Source organism: Paramisgurnus dabryanus, chromosome 17, assembly GCF_030506205.2.
Source record: "Paramisgurnus dabryanus chromosome 17, PD_genome_1.1, whole genome shotgun sequence".
NCBI classification, from domain to species: domain Eukaryota; kingdom Metazoa; phylum Chordata; class Actinopteri; order Cypriniformes; family Cobitidae; genus Paramisgurnus; species Paramisgurnus dabryanus.
The window spans coordinates 5268764-5288124 of NC_133353.1; the positions used below are offsets into that span (position 1 = coordinate 5268764).

A 19361-nucleotide genomic window follows, 5' to 3' on the forward strand; every position below is an offset into this window, starting at 1 on the left:
TGTTTTTCGTGAAACAAGTTTTATTGATTGTTAATAGCCTGTTACATAACTAGTTGCCATTTAAAATTCGTTTATTCATACCAGGAGTGGGGTTTGAACCCACGAGGACATTTGTCCATTGGATCTTAAGTCCAACGCCTTAACCACTCGGCCATCCTGGTCTTTGATTTGGTCCTTTTTGACCTGTTTTTCGTGAAACAAGTTTTATTGATTGTTAGCAGCCTGTTACCTAACTAGTTGCCATTTTAAAATTCTGTTACTCATACCAGGAGTGGGGTTCGAACCTACGAGGACATTTGTCCATTGTATCTTAAGTCCAACGCCTTAACCACTCGGCCATCCTGGTCTTTGTCTATGCTTTTTGACAAGTTTTTCGTGAAACAAGTTTTATTGATTGTTAGTAGTCTGTTACATAACTAGTTGCCATTTTAAAATTCTGTTACTCATACCAGGAGTGGGGTTCGAACCCACGAGGACATTTGTCCATTGGATCTTAAGTCCAACGCCTTAACCACTCGGCCATCCTGGTCTTTGTTGGTGTTTTTGACATGTTTTTCGTAAAACAAGTTTTATTGATTGTTAGTAGCCTGTTACATAACTAGTTGCCATTTAAAATTCGTTTATTCATACCAGGAGTGGGGTTTGAACCCACGAGGACATTTGTCCATTGGATCTTAAGCCCAAATGTTGATCCACTTCAAATGTTGACTAGTATATATGTAGGTGTACTGTGTATAATAATTATCTATAAATACACACACATGCACACACACATGCATGTATATACTTAAATAATATTTGCATGTGTATATACATTTTTATATTTATATGTAATTTATAAATATTTATTATATACAAATAATTTTTTTCTTAAAATTATACATGCATGTCTGTTTTATATATTATATTTATATGTACATAATTATTATACACAATACACCCACATATATTATGTAAACAAAAACTTTTTTGCATTAGACAGCCCTATAGTTTAAATAAATAGTTATGAAAGAAGTCAAATAGTTTCTATCTTTGTGCAATTTTCTGGGATAGAGGAAAGTATTTCCGCATTGAAAACGATACATTTACCTTCATAACCCTGCAATGGCAAGGTTATATATGGATGCATATAATATATGGAATGACTCTTGATAACGGCTCTGAGAAGAAAATCAAGACCAGAATAATGATCTTTAATGTCAGTGGGCCACCGAGTGTCCTGTGGTGCTGCGCAATCATATTTCTTCAGCTCAGATATACACACTGGACTGGAATGAGAAAGCATTAAATATTCATGAGTGGATAACGCTATCTTGAGCTTTCTTTGAAAGGAAAGGAAGGAAGAGGGGGTTAGACATTGCCATAGTCGTACATTCAATCGAGTCTAAAGTTGGCAGTCGTTTGTATCACAATGTCTAAACTGACATTATGAACATTGTGGCCTTGTACCACAGTGCACTTACAATTCCTTACAAAAATATTAGCAATGAACAACCACTGAGCAATCAGAATAAGACTCGTAAGTTCAATATTAATACTGTATTATGAAAAATAATATGAGTTTGTTTCTTTCCACAGTCTTTGGAAAGCACTCGGCGCATGCTGCAGCTGGTCGAAGAGGTAAGAAGACAAAAAAAGAAAAAACATCTAGGCACCCCAATTATGGCAGTGATTTATTTTTTGTTATTTGAACCCCACTGAAAAGACAACCTTAAGGGGGTCGCACACCGAGCGAGAAGCGCCATGTCGCGTGTAGGACAACTCCTGGACAACACATTGGACGTGCACATTAAATTGTGCGATTTTAGTGCGTCTATTTCAAGATGCAAAATATGTGTTAACAGCCGATGTTAATTGTTAATAATTTGGGTTTACGATGTTATTTAATGTTAAACTATGTTAGTGGCACGCTGTGGCACGGCAGGGATTTGAGCGGTGTCAGAGTTTCAGCGAACAGCCACTGTCAGGCGCCGCCAGTATGTGTATATTCATAGAAAATAATGTGTTCTATTTGTTAGATACATGGCGCGACGCGATGTGCCGCTTATCGTTCGATGTGCGACCCCCTCTAGACTAATCTGAATTTGTTGCTGTAGTTATAACCACAAAACACAATCTTATGGCAATTTGTACGCACACCGTATTAATATAAAAACATTTTATAAACCTACATTTTCTCCTAAAGTTAAAAATGTAAAGTAAAAACTTTGTAAAATAAGTTGATCCAACTTTTACTTTTTACAGTGTATTTAACGATGTAGCTACTTTTTTTCAACAAATTTTTCACTTTAAAGTTGAATAATTTTTTTAAAGTTGATCCAACTTTCACTTTTTACAGTGTATTTTATGATGTAGCTACTTTTTTCAACAAATTTTTCACTTTAAAGTTGAATAAAAACATTTAAGTTGATCCAACTTTTACAGTGTATTTAATTATGTAGCTACTCTTTTCAACAAATTTTTCACTTTAACGTTGAATAAATTTTTTAAGTTGATCCAACTTTTACTTTTTACAGTGTATTTTGCGATGTAGCTACTTTTTTCAACAATTTTTTCACTTTAACGTTAAATAAATTTTTTAAGTTGATCCAACTTTTACTTTTTACAGTGTATTTTGCGAAGTAGCTACTTTTTGAACAAATTTTTTACATTAAAGTTGAATACATTTTTTAAGTTGATCCAACTTTTACTTTTTACAGTGTATTTTACCATGTAGCTACATCCAGTTTTTTTAAGTAAAAACTTTGTAAAATAAGTTGATCCAACTTTTACTTTTTACAGTGTATTTAACGATGTAGCTACTTTTTTTCAACAAATTTTTCACTTTAAAGTTGAATAATTTTTTTAAAGTTGATCCAACTTTCACTTTTTACAGTGTATTTTATGATGTTGCTACTTTTTTCAACAAATTTTTCACTTTAAAGTTGAATAAAAACATTTAAGTTGATCCAACTTTTACAGTGTATTTAATTATGTAGCTACTTTTTTCAACAAATTTTTCACTTTAACGTTGAATAAATTTTTTAAGTTGATCCGACTTTTACTTTTTACAGTGTATTTTGCGATGTAGCTACTTTTTTCAACAATTTTTTCACTTTAACGTTAAATAAATTTTTTAAGTTGATCCAACTTTTACTTTTTACAGTGTGTTTTGCGAAGTAGCTACTTTTTGAACAAATTTTTTACATTAAAGATTTGTGTTCGCCCCGTGACATTGGGGTTAGGGATGGGGTTAGTGATGTGGTTTCATTGTTTTTTTCTTATAATTGCACGTTTTTGTATGATTCACTTCGTTTGAATTCATACGATTTAGCCAAATCATATAATATGTATAAATTTCTGCTGGATCAGGCTATTATAACTGTGCATGATCTGCAGGACCGGTTCAAACTCCTTCTTTATTAAGGTAATAAAATTGTACTGGTAACACTTTACTTGAAGGGATGTTTATAAGACATGACACCTTCATTACTTAACCCATTATTGTACTGTTCTCATTTTATTTTAGGTGATTTGGTCCCCAAATGCAATAAAATATAATTTTATTATTATTATTATTATTGATTTTATTTATTAAACACATGGAGAAAACTTAAAAAAACATTATGAAGGGAAGAATATTCATGATATTATTATAAATTATTTGACAGAGTATTAACAGTTAATGACATTTTAATGACAAATTATATTTGCACTGTAGTTGAGGTCAAGAAAAATATTCATGACCCTGTTATAAAACTATATGACAGAGTATTAACACTTAATGACATTTTAATGACAAATTATATTTGTACTGCTGTAGCTGAGGTCAAGAAAAATATTCATGATGCTGTTATAAAACTATATGACAGAGTATTAACACTTTATGACATTTTAATGACAAGTTAATTGTATCACTTGTAAAAAGTGTATTGATGTATTGGTTAATGTCAAGTTGTCGTAACAAAGACATCTCAAACATCTCAAATGTCTTTGCATTAAAAAATGACACAATTAAATGAATGACACTTAATGGCAGTTGTCATAAACATGCATAAAATCTCCTTCATGTTCATAACACGTGTCATGTCGTGATTACGAAGGTGTCATGTCAGTCTTATAAACACCCCTTTAAATAAAGTCTTTATATTGTACTCTTAAAAAGCTGTTTAAATGAATCCACTGCTTGTTTTCATGGCCACTGAAGGTCAAGAAATGGAGATAAATATCATCCAGTTTCCGATCTGTGATCAATAATGATTTCAGAGAAACTTCATCTGTGTTACTGATAGGGCTGAGTCAACATAAATGTGTAAAAATCTTATACTGCTTATTTTGCTGTTTTATTTTAAAATGGTAGTGTATACCTAATGCTGAGATGCATATCTCTGTTTTCTTAGATTAACATTAACCCTCATTCGGCTAAATTAACTTCTGTTTATATTGCATATAAATAGATTCCCAAAGGTACTCGCCACTATCATAGCATACCGCCACACTGCTTGATGTGTCAAAATAATGAGACGATGTGGGATTTAGAATAGAATATCAGCTGCTTTATTTAGGTCAGTAGAACCTGCGTGTACCTCAGAGATCAACTCGCCATATTGCCCACACATGCTCTCGTACACACTGTATAAAGTACATTCCAGTGCTCTGTTTACAAACTAAATTTAGCTTAACGCTGCCACTTTATTGCTTTTTTATAATTACACACCAAATGAATAAAGCACCTTGTGAGTTTTAGCGACACTGTAATACTGCGTGCTATAATCTTTCCTCTTTTATTTCCTGTTAGTCTTTTCTCATCTTTCATCTGACCTACATCTGTGAAAATCTCATATCTGTTCAGCTCTGCAAATCTCTTATATGCTTGTTATTTCCTTTCTTTCTGCTTTGCTCTTTTTTAATGGAATAGAGTAAAGATGCTGGAATCAGAACTTTGGTTATGCTGGATGAGCAGGGCGGTAAGTTACTGTGAAAAAACTGTATTTTTAATACGGTATAGTGAAGTATAATCAATTATTTGCTTTTATTAAAGGGCACATATTATGCAAAATCCACTTTTACAAGATGTTTGGACATAAATGTGTGTTGGCAGTGTGTGAACACAACAACCCAATAAATAAGAATCCACCCTATCGTCCTTTATTAATCCCCATTAAACCAAAGCAGTCTTGTTAATGTGACATCACACTGATAAAGCCCCGCCCACGGCCACTGACTGACTGGTTAATTTTACCCAAAAGCTTTTCTAAATGTGTTTGTTAGCACGCTATACTAATGCAGCTAAATATAGTATTGTCTCAGACTGTATTCAGGTACATTTTTTACCGAAAGTCCAAACTGTCTGTTGACAAGGGAGTGAGGAGCAGTATCTCATTTACATTCAAAAGTACACGACAGCACATTTTTCCCCTCAGCCAAAAAGTGGCATTTTGGACATGATCTGCAGAGTATTTTGAGCTGAAACTACACAGACACATTCTAGACACACCTGAGACTTATATTCCATCTTGTAAAAAATAGGCATAATATGTGCACTTTAATTAAATTGAAGGCATTTACTGTGTAGTTGTTACCCATAATGCTTTGCCAAATTAATTATTTTACAAATTGTGTTTTTAAGAAATTAGAGATTGACTCCACATACAATGCTATGCTAATACATACATAATGGTATGAATAGGCATAAACATCTGTCACGTCAAAAGTAAAGCTGTGAGAGTCATATATGAGGTAAACTGAACGATCGACGTTGCTGGTAACGACAAACAACTCTCCTTTTCACCAGATGAAATATATCTGTGTACAATCCCTGGGGGAAAGACTTCCCTGTTAACATTCATTGCTGTTGCAAATCTAGGATTATTAACACAATTCATTCAATGAACAACATGACATTAAAATAATAATTGATTTATCAGTGCCGTCACTCGTTTAATGGGAATATCATGTTGGTATTGATCAATTAAGCCCTTATAAGGCTTCAAGGCTTTATTCGGTTTTATGTGGATAATGAGAAGTGTTTCGGGTTCCTTTTCACGCACATTTTTTTTTAATTAGTCTGTCAAAGCAACACACAGCCGTTTCTCATAGTTAAATTATGGATGTTGCGTTCCTCAGACTGCCTCAGGAATCCATTACTCGCCTTTAATGATCCTGTCACCTTTGCCCCTGTTTTAAAGGAAAACGCCACAGTTTTTCAATTTTTTACTATGTTCTTACCTCAACTTAGCTACCTCAACTTAAGGTAAGAACATAGTTAAAGGTCTTAACCTGGGGGAAAGACCGCCAACTATAAATTAATCCACGAGGACATTAATATTTTCAAGCAATTTAAAAATATAACATTCAACAATTTGTACCAGGAGTGGGGTTCGAACCCACGAGAACATTTGTCCATTGGACCTTAAGTCCAACGCCTTAACCTCTCGGCCATCCTGGTCTTTGCAAGTGCCATTGTTCTGCTTTCTGGAACAAGTTTTATTGATTAATAGTTGGCTGGCACATTTATATTTTCCATTTAAAAGTCTGGCACTCATACCAGGAGTGGGGTTCGAACCCACGAGGACATTCGTCCATTGGATCTTAAGTCCAACGCCTTAACCACTCGGCCATCCTGGTATTTGTTGTTGCTTTTTGACCAGTTTTTCATGAAACAGGTTTTATTGATTCATAGTAGCCTGTTACATAACTAGTTGGCATTTCACATTCTGTTACTAATACCAGGAGTGGGGTTCGAACCCACAAAGTCATTTGTCCTTTGGATCTTAAGTCCAACGCCTTAACCACTCGGCCATCCTGGTCTTTGTTTGTGCTTTTTTTCTGTTTTCTGAAACAAGTTTAATTGATTAATAGTTGGCTGTCACATTAATATTGTCCATTTAAAATTCTTCTACATGTACCAGGAGTGGTCATCGAACTAGGGAATGTTAATAATTAAATTGATAAAACTTAACGATTGTCAAATAAGCAAGATCATGCACGTGTGTGCGGTGCCTGCACAAAACACATACAGCCGGAAAAAAAATTTAGCGAGGGCACAGAATTTAAACTAGCCATGATCACAATGCTCAATGCCAAGCACACACCTGGGCTTTTTAACGTCGTGCGAGACGAGGCTGGCTGCCAACGCAACAAAATGGTTGCGTGGTTATCGACGAAACAGATAACTATTTTTCCTAATGCCCTGTCAGGGATTGTTATGGAAAGCATGGATGTGGCTGAATGAATGATCCAGGCTCAGTGTTCAGACATTCAGACACAAGAAAGTAAAGGCATTTCTCTGTCTCACTATTAGCCAATGAAGACACGAGTCTCGCGCCAGGCTGTCTCTGCCCTTTTTTTCTCAGTCACGCTTTTCTTGTTCACATGGATCAGCAGGCAAAACCCAATTAACTGTTGGGCTTGTTGTAGGGGGAAGGTGGCAACATCACACTGGACCCTGTCACTCATGTTTAAACCAAAAATTCAAGCTTAATGAACAGAAAAGTGAATATTTATCTGATTTAATATGCATTTGTATGAAATAACAACATCTGTTTTATACCCCCAGGGATTTTACTGCTTTTTAAAGCCCTAGAGGCACACGTCATGTTTGTTTTTTACCTCCAGTCCATTTATAATCGAACATCCCATTTTTCTAAAATTTTCACCACACCAAAGCTCATATCCAACCCAAAAACTAATAAATCTTTCTAAAATTCATTAATTCATTCTTTCTCAACTGTCTATCTGTCTCACACTTACCTCTCTCTCTCTCTGTTTCACTTCTTTCTCTTATGTTCTCATATTCTCATCATTTGCCCATTAAATTGTGTGCATAAACAACAGTTTAGATCAGGCAATGTTAGGATCTGACACTCATGCCAGACTTTTTATGCTTTTATTGCACCTGACTTCCATTTCTGCTTATTTGTTTTCAGTCTTTCAACAAAACAGTAAACTAGATTTTTTTTATTTTTGTTTAGACATAAATTAAATTGATAAAATACACCATTTACGCAGTAAAATCCAATGCATTTGAATAAAAAAAAAAAAACACTTTCCCCTGTATAAATGTTCTTATTTGTTCTCTTCAACACATCACCACCTACTGTAACTTAACCCAACCACCCATCACACAATTTGAATGTCTCATGTTTACAAAGATGTGTTTCTGGAAAGCTCAGATCACATTTATCACCACCGTTTGTCTGCCAGGATGCAAAGTCTCATTTCATTGCTGTCACCCCTTTGTCCTGACCAGAGCAACTCGAGCGTGTTGAAGATGGCATGAACCATATCAACAAAGACATGATGGAGGCAGAGAAAAGTTTAAAAGATGTAGGCAAATGCTGTGGACTTGTATGTCCCTGCGACAAGTAGGTACCGGTGAAGCGCCCAGGGCTTCACCCGTGTGCTGCTGTCTGACTGTCTCTTGTCACGTGAATGTTTCAAGTCTTTCTCTTTCTTTTTGTCCCTTTTTCCTCCTCTCCGCCTTTTCCTTTTCTCTTTCTCCATTTCCTTTTCCACGTTATTTTTCGGGGTCATAACTGACTAATGTTTAACTCAGAACAACTGGAGCGCATCGAAGAGGGAATGGATCAGATCAATAAGGACATGAAAGAAGCAGAAAAGAATTTGACGGATCTAGGAAATCTCTGTGGGCTTTGCCCATGTCCATGTAACAAGTAGGTGATGCCTGTCACCTGCCTGCCTGCCTGCCTGCCTGCTTGCCTGCCTGAGCCTGACAAATAGGAAAAGCACAATGACCAGTTTGCACGTACACGTAGCTGCGACTTTCCTCATTGCACTTTGCCTGGACTGCTCCTGTGTGCATGGGGACAGTGGTAGAGATAGATGGAGGCATGCTAAGCATCTTTGGTTAAGCACATCTATAGTTGTAGCTGTAGGCCCTGCTCTCTGCCGCTAAATGCACAATTATGCTGGGCTTATGCTTTGTCGTTTTTAAATGTTAAGTGCCTGCTTGATATGCATGTGCTATTTTATGAAGTGCTAACGCAAATATGTGGACCACTGATTTTAAATTTGCAGTTTAAATAATAATGGCTGGCAGGGGTTTTTATACGGGTTCTCAGGCAGTGCATGAAAGTCTCGCTTTAGGTTTCAGTTTTTGAGTGCAAAACTTACATGATGCACCATGCACAAAGTGCAATTGTTTGCAGAAAATGCATTTAAGGTTTCAAGCCCGGACAACCATTGCTGGTTCTCTTTTTATTGTGTTTCATCCGTTGCAAATATTATGTTAATAGTATGCTGTGTGATTAAATCTTGCATAATGATGCAGGCACTGCATAAATACTCATGTAAGCAACTGTCACTGACTAAAATGTGTAATAATGTCATCAGAGGTAATATGAGCAGTCACCAAATGGCAGTTGTTTGATGAAGTATTTATGAATGTTAACTGTTCGGTAGTTAATTATTCCTTTTATGTATTTGGGATTGATGTAGTCAAAGTTGAACACAAAACAGCAAATGCATTTTTTTTTTTTACTTACAGGAGCTTTTGGCAAAACAGTTCACTTCTGTAACGTTTCGAAATGAAAAATTAAAATATTTGTCTTGAAAACTGGTCTCAGAAAAAATAAGACACTTAAGCCTGTCAGAAATATGGTCAAATGCTGTCCCTGGGGCAGTACCCTTTAACTCTTTCCCCGCCATTGACGAGTTATCTCAACAATAAAGAGAAAACATTTCCCTGCCAATGACGCTTTCCTGACGAGTTTTTACGGTAATCTGTAATTCCGTTATTATGTAATAGTTGGGCGGTCTTACCCAGTTTGTGAAGCAAAAACTAATTTAACAACATTTTAAACTCTGTGTATGTTGATCTTTGTTCTGAATCTGATCTCTAACAAAATTCCTTTAATGCAATTATTTCAGCTTTTTGCTTAAAATTTGGTATTTTTGAAGAAACCTACCCATATTTAAGAGGTTATAAAAAGAGATCAAATGAATATATGATCAAATATATTTTTCCCGTTTTGTTTGTTTGTTTGAAAGCAGACGGTCTGTTCTTTCATTTGATATATATATATTGTTTATATATTTATAGTAGAAATTTTTCCTGGAAGTCATTTTGCGAAAATTTTGTTACAATCACAAAAAATGCTGGCGGGCAACTTTAAAAAAAAAAAGGCTGGCGGGGAATGAATTAAAAGGTCCTAATGTGTACCATTTAGGCAAGAGCGCTATTAGGGGCTAATCACACCAATCACGCTTTAAACGCTTCGAAACGCAAGGTGCGACGAACTGCCTATTTTAAAAAAGAGCAGTGTGGCGCGGGTCTTTATATTGCTAAGCAACCACCGAGTCAGCTGTCTTGTCAATCAAATATTGAAGCGTGAGCGCTCTTTTGCTGTTAACTGTCATATTAGCAGAAACTTTAAAAAGAGGGCGCTTGCTCTGACCTTGTTTGAGGTTGAGAGGTGCACAAACACGCAGGAGAGAGTGAGCGAGTGGAGTCCGGTTCTTCAAAGCAACTGTAAACGTTCCTCACCACAACGTAAGGCCCACCTCTCCCCTCATTCGATTGGACAATGGAAAGACGCGAATGACGTCGGGCGCTTCTCCGCTCTAGTGCTGCGGCAAAAACCGCAAGGCGCTCGGCGCGCATAAACAGCGCGCAAACACTCCCTGCCCATAGAATATCATTCAAAAAAGGCGCCTGTAACTGCCATAAACGCTTTTGGTGTGACTGGCCCCTTAAGGGGGTACAAAGTATGTGAGCATATGGGCCCATGATATCTCCAGGTGGCCCCACCTTCATCGCTTTTCCATTTTTTTCCCGTACATGTATCAATTACTAACAATGTAGTAAAATTTTAAGTCAATTAATACAAACTGTAAATTACTTTAATGTTATGTAAAAATCAGGCTCTTTATAAAACAGCGAGCAAGCATTACCTAGATGCAATGTTTTACATATTTGGGTTTTACATAGTTACATTGTGGGAAAACAAAACCAAAGTGTGCATGTACTTCCAATGCTGTGCAATCCTGGCGTTTGCCATCCGGTAGCGTCTGACATCCAACCATAAGCCGACTGTCCATAAATTCAGAAATGTGTCTCCATGCATTCTTCTTTTAGTGATCTTCTTAAAATGAGTCACGGGAATGTTTTCTCCCTTTCCAGATTAAAATGTTTTTTTTTTCCGAATAAATCCATTTTTGCTTCTCAATTTGCATGCATTTATTTTTAGTTGCAAATTCAAGTGAAATGCTCTGTCGAGCCATTTCAAATTAAATAAATGCACTTAACTGAGTTATTTTTATGTAGCTACACATTATATGAATACAACCCTAAAGTAAAAAAAAATATCTAAAGGTAGGGGCCCAAAATTCTGTCTCGCATACCCCCCTTGATATACATTTGGTACCACTATGTACTTTTGAGGTACTAATATGACTCTTTAGGTGCACTTTTTGAAAGGATACCGCCCAGTGACAGCTAGGGACCATTATTTGACCATTTTTTTACAGTGAAGGAATGCAATTTCAGATGCAGAAGTTATTATTTTTAATGTCAAATTCTCACTTCATGTTAACTTGCTGATGATTAAAACAAACATTTTAAGTCTTTGCCCAACTTTTATTCATGTTATAGACGGTTTCATCAGACGCACGTGTGCTGACGCGATATAAGTCTGGATCCGAACATTACTTCCGATTCCATTTTTTTTTTTTTGTTACTAAACTGATCTTTTGAACAAATGCCTTGTCGAAAATAACAAATGTTTTGGTTTCCTATGTAATCTGCGTGTTATTTTTTTGCTTATAATATAAATAAACTACGTTTAAATTACTTTGTTGTTATTTATTCTTACTGGAAGTTACGTTCGGATCACGACAGCAGCTTGTTTATGTTGTTACTGCTAAAACCGTCTATACACACATAGCTGTGTGTGTGCCAGAAAGGATTAAGGTCATAGGTTTTTCACTGCCTCTGGTCTATATTGAGTCAGGTCCTGTAGTCACAGCATAAAAGGGAGAATAGCATACAAGCTCCATACATGCATCCCTATTTTACATAAAAGGTTGAAATAAAAGCTAAAAGCCCATAGGAAAGCTATTGCATTGCTTAAAGAATTGCTGTAAGCTTTGTTCAGACAGACTGTAAAAATCAGATGCATTTTGTTTGTATTTTATTTAGTTTTTGGTCTGGAAAAAATGGAATCAAACATTCTATTATAATTATATTTTTGTAAATGTATCAGATTGGATAGCATTTGGGTTTTTCCTTATTTAAGATTTTGTACTCAATGTTTCAAATTATATTGAATTTTATGCACATATACAGTTGTGTCCTAACCCATTTATTTGGTTTATACCTGAACTATGTGCATTCTGTTGTTTATAATTATATGACTATACTATATACCATGATTAAGGGTGTTAGACCATTGGGAAGGGGGTACTATCAAGTGTCAGATATTGACTACACTGCCTGAACAAATGAATCGGATTCGTAAAAACGACTGTAAATGTTAAAAATAATTGAAATCAGTGTACAAAGCGTTTGATTTTAATAGTTGTGTATGTTGTTACTAAGAACAGTGTAATGTTCATTCCCTGCCTGATGCAATGCATGTTTGTGATGTTAAAAGCTTTTCTATTGGTTTATTGATTTTTTTATTTAACTGTATTGAAATGTTAAATGAACACTCATGATCTTATCTAAACACTACAAAATCCCCCACTTTTATTTCTTCACCTTGGAAATTGGTGTTGTACATTTCCCAATTATTGTCCATCAGTATGAAATTGTCTGTCAGTGGTTCACTGTAGTGCTTGTGTGCCTGTTAGCCGTGAAGCTCCTCACACTACACTACTGTGTTTATTTATTCATGATCATTTAGTGCATGTGTTACTTCACAACATGCAGATACTCTTCCCCATCTGTTTTAAATGTTATATATCTGCATGTCATTCCTCTAAGTATAAGTGTAGTGCTTTTAGTGTGAGAGCTACTTAATACCCTTCTAGTACTCATCATATTTGCCTTCCGTTTAGGTTAAAAGGTAGCGGCCAAACCTGGGGTAATAACCAGGATGGGGTGGTTTCCAGTCAGCCGGCACGTGTGGTCGATGAACGTGAGCAGATGGCCATCAGTGGAGGATTTATCCGCAGGTCAGTTACTTCTAAGATGTGATACTAAACCTGTCATTCAAGAAAGCATTATTATGAACATGTTTAATATCAGTCTTTGCAAAATATTATTAATAAATTATAAATATTATTTTCTAAATGTTGACAAAAAACTATTGCGAAATGACTGGGTTTTCATAACCGATGGTATGTGACTAAAACGTAACTTTGTTGTCTCGCATTAAGTCCCTCCAAAAATATATGGCGACAGTGTGTTCGAGTTTATACGGCGCAGAGCAGACCGACATGCGGATGACGTCAAAATAGCATGAGAGGGATTTGAAAGCATATTAGATTACATACAAATTCAATGCAAAGACGTGATCAGATGCGTCCTTGCGTGGAGCGATGCAAATGGCGCAATATGGGTGGCGCGTTTGCCACGAAAACATGCACTATTCGCCTCAAACGCGTCTTCGCCCAAGTTAAAAATATTCATCTCGAGCAAAAAATTTGCATGACACAAAGTTCAATCCCGCGAGTAATCTAGAGCGAGTAACACGATGCACTGCGTTTAGTGTGTACATACCATTAGGCTGCGTCCGAAAGCTTAGGCAGCTGACTTATTGGCTCGCTGCCTCATGAGGCAATGACTTCGGTGGCATGAAGAAAGCTCTGGAAAATGCATGCAGACAGCCGCCACAGCGTAATGGCATTCTGTTTAAAATTTAAACAGAGAACGCCTTTGTGATAATTAATCCCATATTTGGAAAAAAAATACTAATTTCTCACTAGAAATTTAATCAAAAGGTGTAAAAAGTGATTGAATTGTGAAAAAAGTGATTGAATTAGAATAGGTTTTATGCCCAGCTGCATTACTTCCTGAACTTCAGCCAGCTCCTTGTTTCCTGTCTGCCATTATTGGACAAGCTGATTAATCCAGGTGTGCCTGACCTCAGTAGTCACAACAACAATAATCAGACACACCTGGATTAATCAGTTTGTCCAATAATGCCAGACAGGAAACAAGGAGCTGGCTGAAGTTCAGGAAGTAGTGCAGCTGGGCATAAAGCCTATTGTGGGGAAAGACAACGAAGGTTTTTCAGGAGAAAGGAAGTAAACCAAACATTGGATTCGGCCGTGCCTTGATGCCTTCCTGCCTTCGAAGGCAGCATTTTAAAGCTTTCAGACGCAGCCATAGATGCCACCTGCGATCAAACGCACCTATTCTGTCTTGTCCTTCAACCAACAATCTCTGCCATGTTTAACTCGTTTCCTGCCAGCGTTTAAAAAAAAAGTTGCCAGCCAGCGCCAGCATTTTTCATGATTTACACAAAGTTTACTGCCTTCTAGAAAAGTTCTCCTTAACATATATAAACATACAATATATCAAATTAAAGAACAGACCCTTTGTTTTCAATCACCTCTCAAATATGGGTAGGTTTCTTCAAAAACACCAGATTTTGAGATTATTCCATTTTTGTGAAAGACTTTTAATAGAGATCAGATGCAGAGAGATCCTCAAAACTTACACGGACACACAGCTGTTTGCCCTATGGTTTTATAAGTTGCGGAAGAGTGCCTGGTGGATAATAGCGGTATTGCGGAAATCCGGAAATACTCGTCAATGGCAGGGAAAGAGTTAAAGAATGATCATGTGAATTTAACGCTGAAAAACCACCTAACTCGAGCGTTAAAACGTTTTGCGATATATGGGAGTTTACATTTTCAATTCGCTATTTTCATTGTGCGCAATTTGAAGGGTAATGACAACACAGCTTGTGAGGAGGCGAGTAAGGAGAAAGTTAGAAAAAGTAGATTTTCATAATATCAAAACTTTATTTTTTTCTGGACTCAATGCTAAAAACATGTCTGACTGTTGAAACAAACCAAAAGAAAACCAAGAAAATCGCATTCATGACGATTTATAGTGATTTTATTTCCGTTACACTACTGTTTACAATGACTCTGATGCAGGGCTCCCCTGTTTCAAGATGGCGGCTCTATTTGACACATTCATTCCAATGAACTGCCATAGCCAAGGCGACATCTAGTGTACATATCTATGAAAACTCCTGAGAAAACGTTGAATTCGGCCATTTCTTAAGCCGGCTTCACACAGCACAGCATTTGACAAAAAAGGCCATTGTGAAACATTTGCTTTGATTTCTATGACCGTAGGTCCTAAACGGTGCTCCTTTGTCATACAGTTAGAGAGATTCAAAGACGGCCTTTGTCATGCTCTTGCGATCAAAGATAGTTTGCGATTACTGATTTCTAGCTGTGTCAGACATTTAGCATGATCCTACGACCTACACCTCCTGAGTAGCCAATGAAAATGCAACATGAAGTGACGTATTGATCAACGTAACATGTCGCTAAAAGTTAAATGCGTTTTGATACTGATGACGTTTACTAACTTGCGTCATAGTCTACGAACAGTAAGCGTCATCATTGTACAGTCTACATATACTTTATGTCCTACCCAAGTTATTAGATCCATGTTGCACGGTATGATCTAATAAAATGGCAGAAATCGCACAGTGTGTAGCAGGCTTTGCTCATGAAGCGTTGCCAGATATTGGTAAGAAAAATAACAAAACAAAGCTTCAAACCTAATTCAAAGACATCGCTGACAATAACCTTCATCTCACTTTATAAATGTGCTAAAGTATCACACTTTTTTGTATTTTTAAAAGTGTCTTTAGACATGGGATCTGGCAACACTGCCCTCACGTTCTAAACCTATGCTTTAAGTTTTTACCTGGGGATAAAAATGAATCTTTCAAAGATTCTCTGCTAAAATTAGGAGTCACACCTCTTAATAAATTCGCTGGTCAATCCAAAACATCGACTGTGTGAACGTAACCTAATTGTATTGATGTTTTCATCTTATGCACCAGATTCAATGCAGAGACCTTAAGTCGTCTGTGAGTCATAAGGATCTCAATAATTGTCTGTTGAAGACAGATATCAGCTCTGTGCCATACTATAGCTTTAGGCACATCGTGGATGATCCTAAAACCACCTAGCTGTCACTGCTTTCTCAAAATATCCTCTATAAATATCAGTTATAAAAAATATCAGTTCACAAACAAGCAGATGTTCAGCAAAGATTCATATACAACTTAATAGTTAGTTAAAAAATAATAATGTGACTGCACTGGGAAGGTAATGTGTGTAAATACAAATCATCTCAATCAGTAATCATTATAAACCCAGACTATTTGTGTATTTTCAGGGTAACGAATGATGCACGAGAGAATGAAATGGATGAGAATTTGGAACAGGTGGGAAGCATTATCGGTAACCTGCGCCACATGGCTCTCGACATGGGCAATGAGATTGACACCCAGAATCGTCAAATCGACAGGATTATGGACATGGTAAGATCATAGGATTTTAATTATCATCTAATACACAAGGCTCAACAGCCTTGACAGTAGACCATCTCATGGTGCTTGCAGAGACAAGCTATACTATTACTATTGCTTATACTAGATACAAACCCTAAATCTTGCACCGTATAGTAGTACTACTTATCAAAAAATTGGACTCAAACCCATGACCCATTTTTGTCCTTCAGGCTGATTCCAACAAGACCAGGATTGACGAAGCCAACCAGCGTGCCACAAAGATGTTGGGCAGTGGCTAGATGCTCACAAAAAGTGCTTTGGCATCCCGTCCCCTCCCTGCTTTTCCTGCGAAAGCACTTACCAGCCCTTAAAGCTCTATCTAGAAAGTGTTGTCCTGTGTCTGTCTTAACTGATAGTCTAATAAATGGTCACATTTACTCTGTATCTTTTTTCCCCAAAGGTTAAATGTACAAAGTGCATATTTGATGGCTAGAGCTCACATGTGAAGTTTTATTCTTTTGTTTATGTTTGTGTATATTTATATACACATTTTTGGATGAAATTTCTTAAAGGTTTTTAGTCATCGATGTGTCCATGCTCTGTGTTATTCTACATAAGCCATGCTTCATATTGTGATGTAGCAAACAGGAGAAGTATTAGACGGTGAGGTGAAAGAGGTCACATGACGGATCGCTTATCTTAGCCTGCCATTTTGTGTCCATCACCTTTAGACAGTAATGTATGTAAGTGATAATATATGTACTGTATACGATGTATCACTTTTACTTATCATTACCTGAGTCGTTCATAAAGTGTAGACATTACCGTACAGCATGGGCATGGTCAGTACAAGCATTCGACTCAAAGTATCAGTTTTGCAACATCACAATAGTGCCACACTTTTTAATTATGTACATCTGCAAAATATGTCAGTCTTGTAAAATCTATAAGAAAAAGGCAATAAAAACTAAACAAACCTAGTGGTAAATCTGTTGTTTTCCTTATCAGTTGATTTTGTGATGGCATATCTAGTCATAATGTTTGTTTTTTGATCCAAAAACAGAGAAGAGACAATAGCAAATGTCGTCTCTAGATACAAGAGTGTTTGACTGTCTGTATGTTGTACTAACAGAGATCTTCTCTGAACCAGGGGCTTTAGATGGATTATGCCTGGCAACGTCACTAATCACATCCAAATGCTAAAATACACAACTACACACAAACTTTCCGTGGCTTAATACACTGTTACATGGATGTGCACGAGCACATGTAAATGTAGGTTAGTCAAAGGATGATCATTTATAATAAAACCAGATCAGGCATTAAAAAACACAACTAAAAAGTTTATTGATTATACACAGTTCATTGCTATCATGTTATAATCATTATAGGTTCAAAAAATAATTGAATATTTTCTAAATGCTATCCACAGCGATGAAAAGAAGAATTGTTTTATTATTTTGATCAGTACAAGCATGCTAGTCAAAAGTTAGTTTGGTGCTTTTCCAGTGGCAGCTGGTGACTTATTTTTTCGAGGGTGCTCGATGCGAAGTTCGTCACAACATGTATGTAGCCCGTCATGAGTGTGGTTCGTAATTTCAAAATATGTGTTCGGCGTGTCGAGTGAACCTTTGTGCATCACGTGTATGATAAAAGAGACGCTCACGTTTGCCAGATACTCGCATAATCTCATGCGTTGTGAACATGAGCGTCTCTTTTATTATAAATGGTTTTTACGTGTGCAGAAGGCACTTATTTTCACAACACACCTGATGCACATGGTTCACATGATGCAACAAACACATATTTTGAAAACAAAAGCAACACACATGACATTCCGAACACATATTTTGAATTTGCGCCCCTCGGATGAGCAGTCATGAGCCGCCACTGTGCTTTTCTCTGTGTTCATCAGCATACACAAGGGCTAGTCAACTGGTGGCCCGCGGGCCAAATGCGGCCCGTCAATTATCTTTATCCAGCCCGCCGGTCATCTTTGTCTGATTCAAATCAGCCTGGTCACTTTTACCTTTCCACTGTTCATGACAAATAACATAATTTTAATTGGTGCGTAATTTTCTGATCCAATTTTAGCTTTTGTTGCATTATAAAAATAAAACTTTGACTACACCGCCAACCGGAAGTGATGTATTTCAATGTGGTGACAATGATTAATCCTTTTTTTGTTTAACTTTATCAGTAACACTTGAATGCTTTAAAAACTATTCATTACTGATAAGTAAATTATTAACTATAAATATATTCGTAGATTAAAGGCTCTTGCACTGGAATGAGCTTCTCTCCCATGTTGACACGGATTTACAATTAAACTGAAATTTCATTACGACTTCCACTAGGGGGCGAACTCTGACAGTCGCATCCGAATGTAGTGTACAATGGAAAGGCAGATTAGCTTAAATTTAAAATATTAAAAAGTATTTTATATAATAAAAAATTTTAAATATTAAAAAATTTTAGTCATTAGGAGAAGACTGGCTATATGTTGTGAACATTGACGGCCATTGACTTCTTTTTCAAGGGCACACGATGTGACACAACATGTATTTTGTCCATCGTGTGTGGTTTGTCGCATAATCTCATGCATAATCAGAGAACATTTTTGAAAATTGATGTTTTTAATATGACCTATGACAAAACGTAACAAAAACAACATAAGTTCTAACATATATGATAAGAAAAAGTAAAAAATATATAAAAGGTATAAATAGGGGTAAAAGTTTGGCCCGCATCATATTTACAATTTTAAAATCTGGCCCTGGAAGAAGATTAGTTGAAGACCCCTGGCATACACTGTAAGAAGAAAAATGGTCAAAACGGTCCTAAGCTGCCAATGGGGCAGTACCCTATAAAAAGGTGCTAATAATGAATTTTTGAGGAAATGTATTCAATATTCTTACATCCTCAGACAGA

The 19361-nt window shown here is 36.4% G+C and overlaps 1 protein-coding gene and 6 non-coding genes across 8 annotated transcripts in view; 1 reads left to right on the plus strand and 6 right to left on the minus strand.

Annotated features, from left to right (window-relative positions):
* Window positions 1-17410, plus strand: part of snap25b (synaptosome associated protein 25b) — a 40018-nt gene extending 22608 nt beyond the window's left edge. Inside the window, exons 3-8 of one of the 2 annotated variants that reach the window (XM_065253520.1) lie at window positions 1579-1620; window positions 4898-4946; window positions 8231-8345; window positions 13000-13116; window positions 16316-16460; window positions 16661-17410. In XM_065253520.1, coding sequence (XP_065109592.1) covers window positions 1579-1620; window positions 4898-4946; window positions 8231-8345; window positions 13000-13116; window positions 16316-16460; window positions 16661-16729 — 537 coding nt within the window. In that variant the 3' untranslated portion in view covers window positions 16730-17410. Of the gene's footprint in view, window positions 1-1578; window positions 1621-4897; window positions 4947-8230; window positions 8346-8536; window positions 8655-12999; window positions 13117-16315; window positions 16461-16660 lie in introns of both variants that reach the window. The other variant, XM_065253514.1, reaches the window with a different exon arrangement.
* trnal-uaa (transfer RNA leucine (anticodon UAA)) lies at window positions 79-161 on the minus strand. The gene has a single exon. It is a non-coding gene; the product is annotated as a tRNA-Leu (tRNA).
* trnal-uaa (transfer RNA leucine (anticodon UAA)) lies at window positions 264-346 on the minus strand. The gene has a single exon. It is a non-coding gene; the product is annotated as a tRNA-Leu (tRNA).
* trnal-uaa (transfer RNA leucine (anticodon UAA)) lies at window positions 447-529 on the minus strand. Its single transcript has one exon. It is a non-coding gene; the product is annotated as a tRNA-Leu (tRNA).
* Window positions 6345-6427, minus strand: trnal-uaa (transfer RNA leucine (anticodon UAA)). The gene has a single exon. It is a non-coding gene; the product is annotated as a tRNA-Leu (tRNA).
* Window positions 6524-6606, minus strand: trnal-uaa (transfer RNA leucine (anticodon UAA)). The gene has a single exon. It is a non-coding gene; the product is annotated as a tRNA-Leu (tRNA).
* trnal-uaa (transfer RNA leucine (anticodon UAA)) lies at window positions 6706-6788 on the minus strand. Its single transcript has one exon. It is a non-coding gene; the product is annotated as a tRNA-Leu (tRNA).
* Window positions 17411-19361: the final 1951 nt, after the last annotated feature.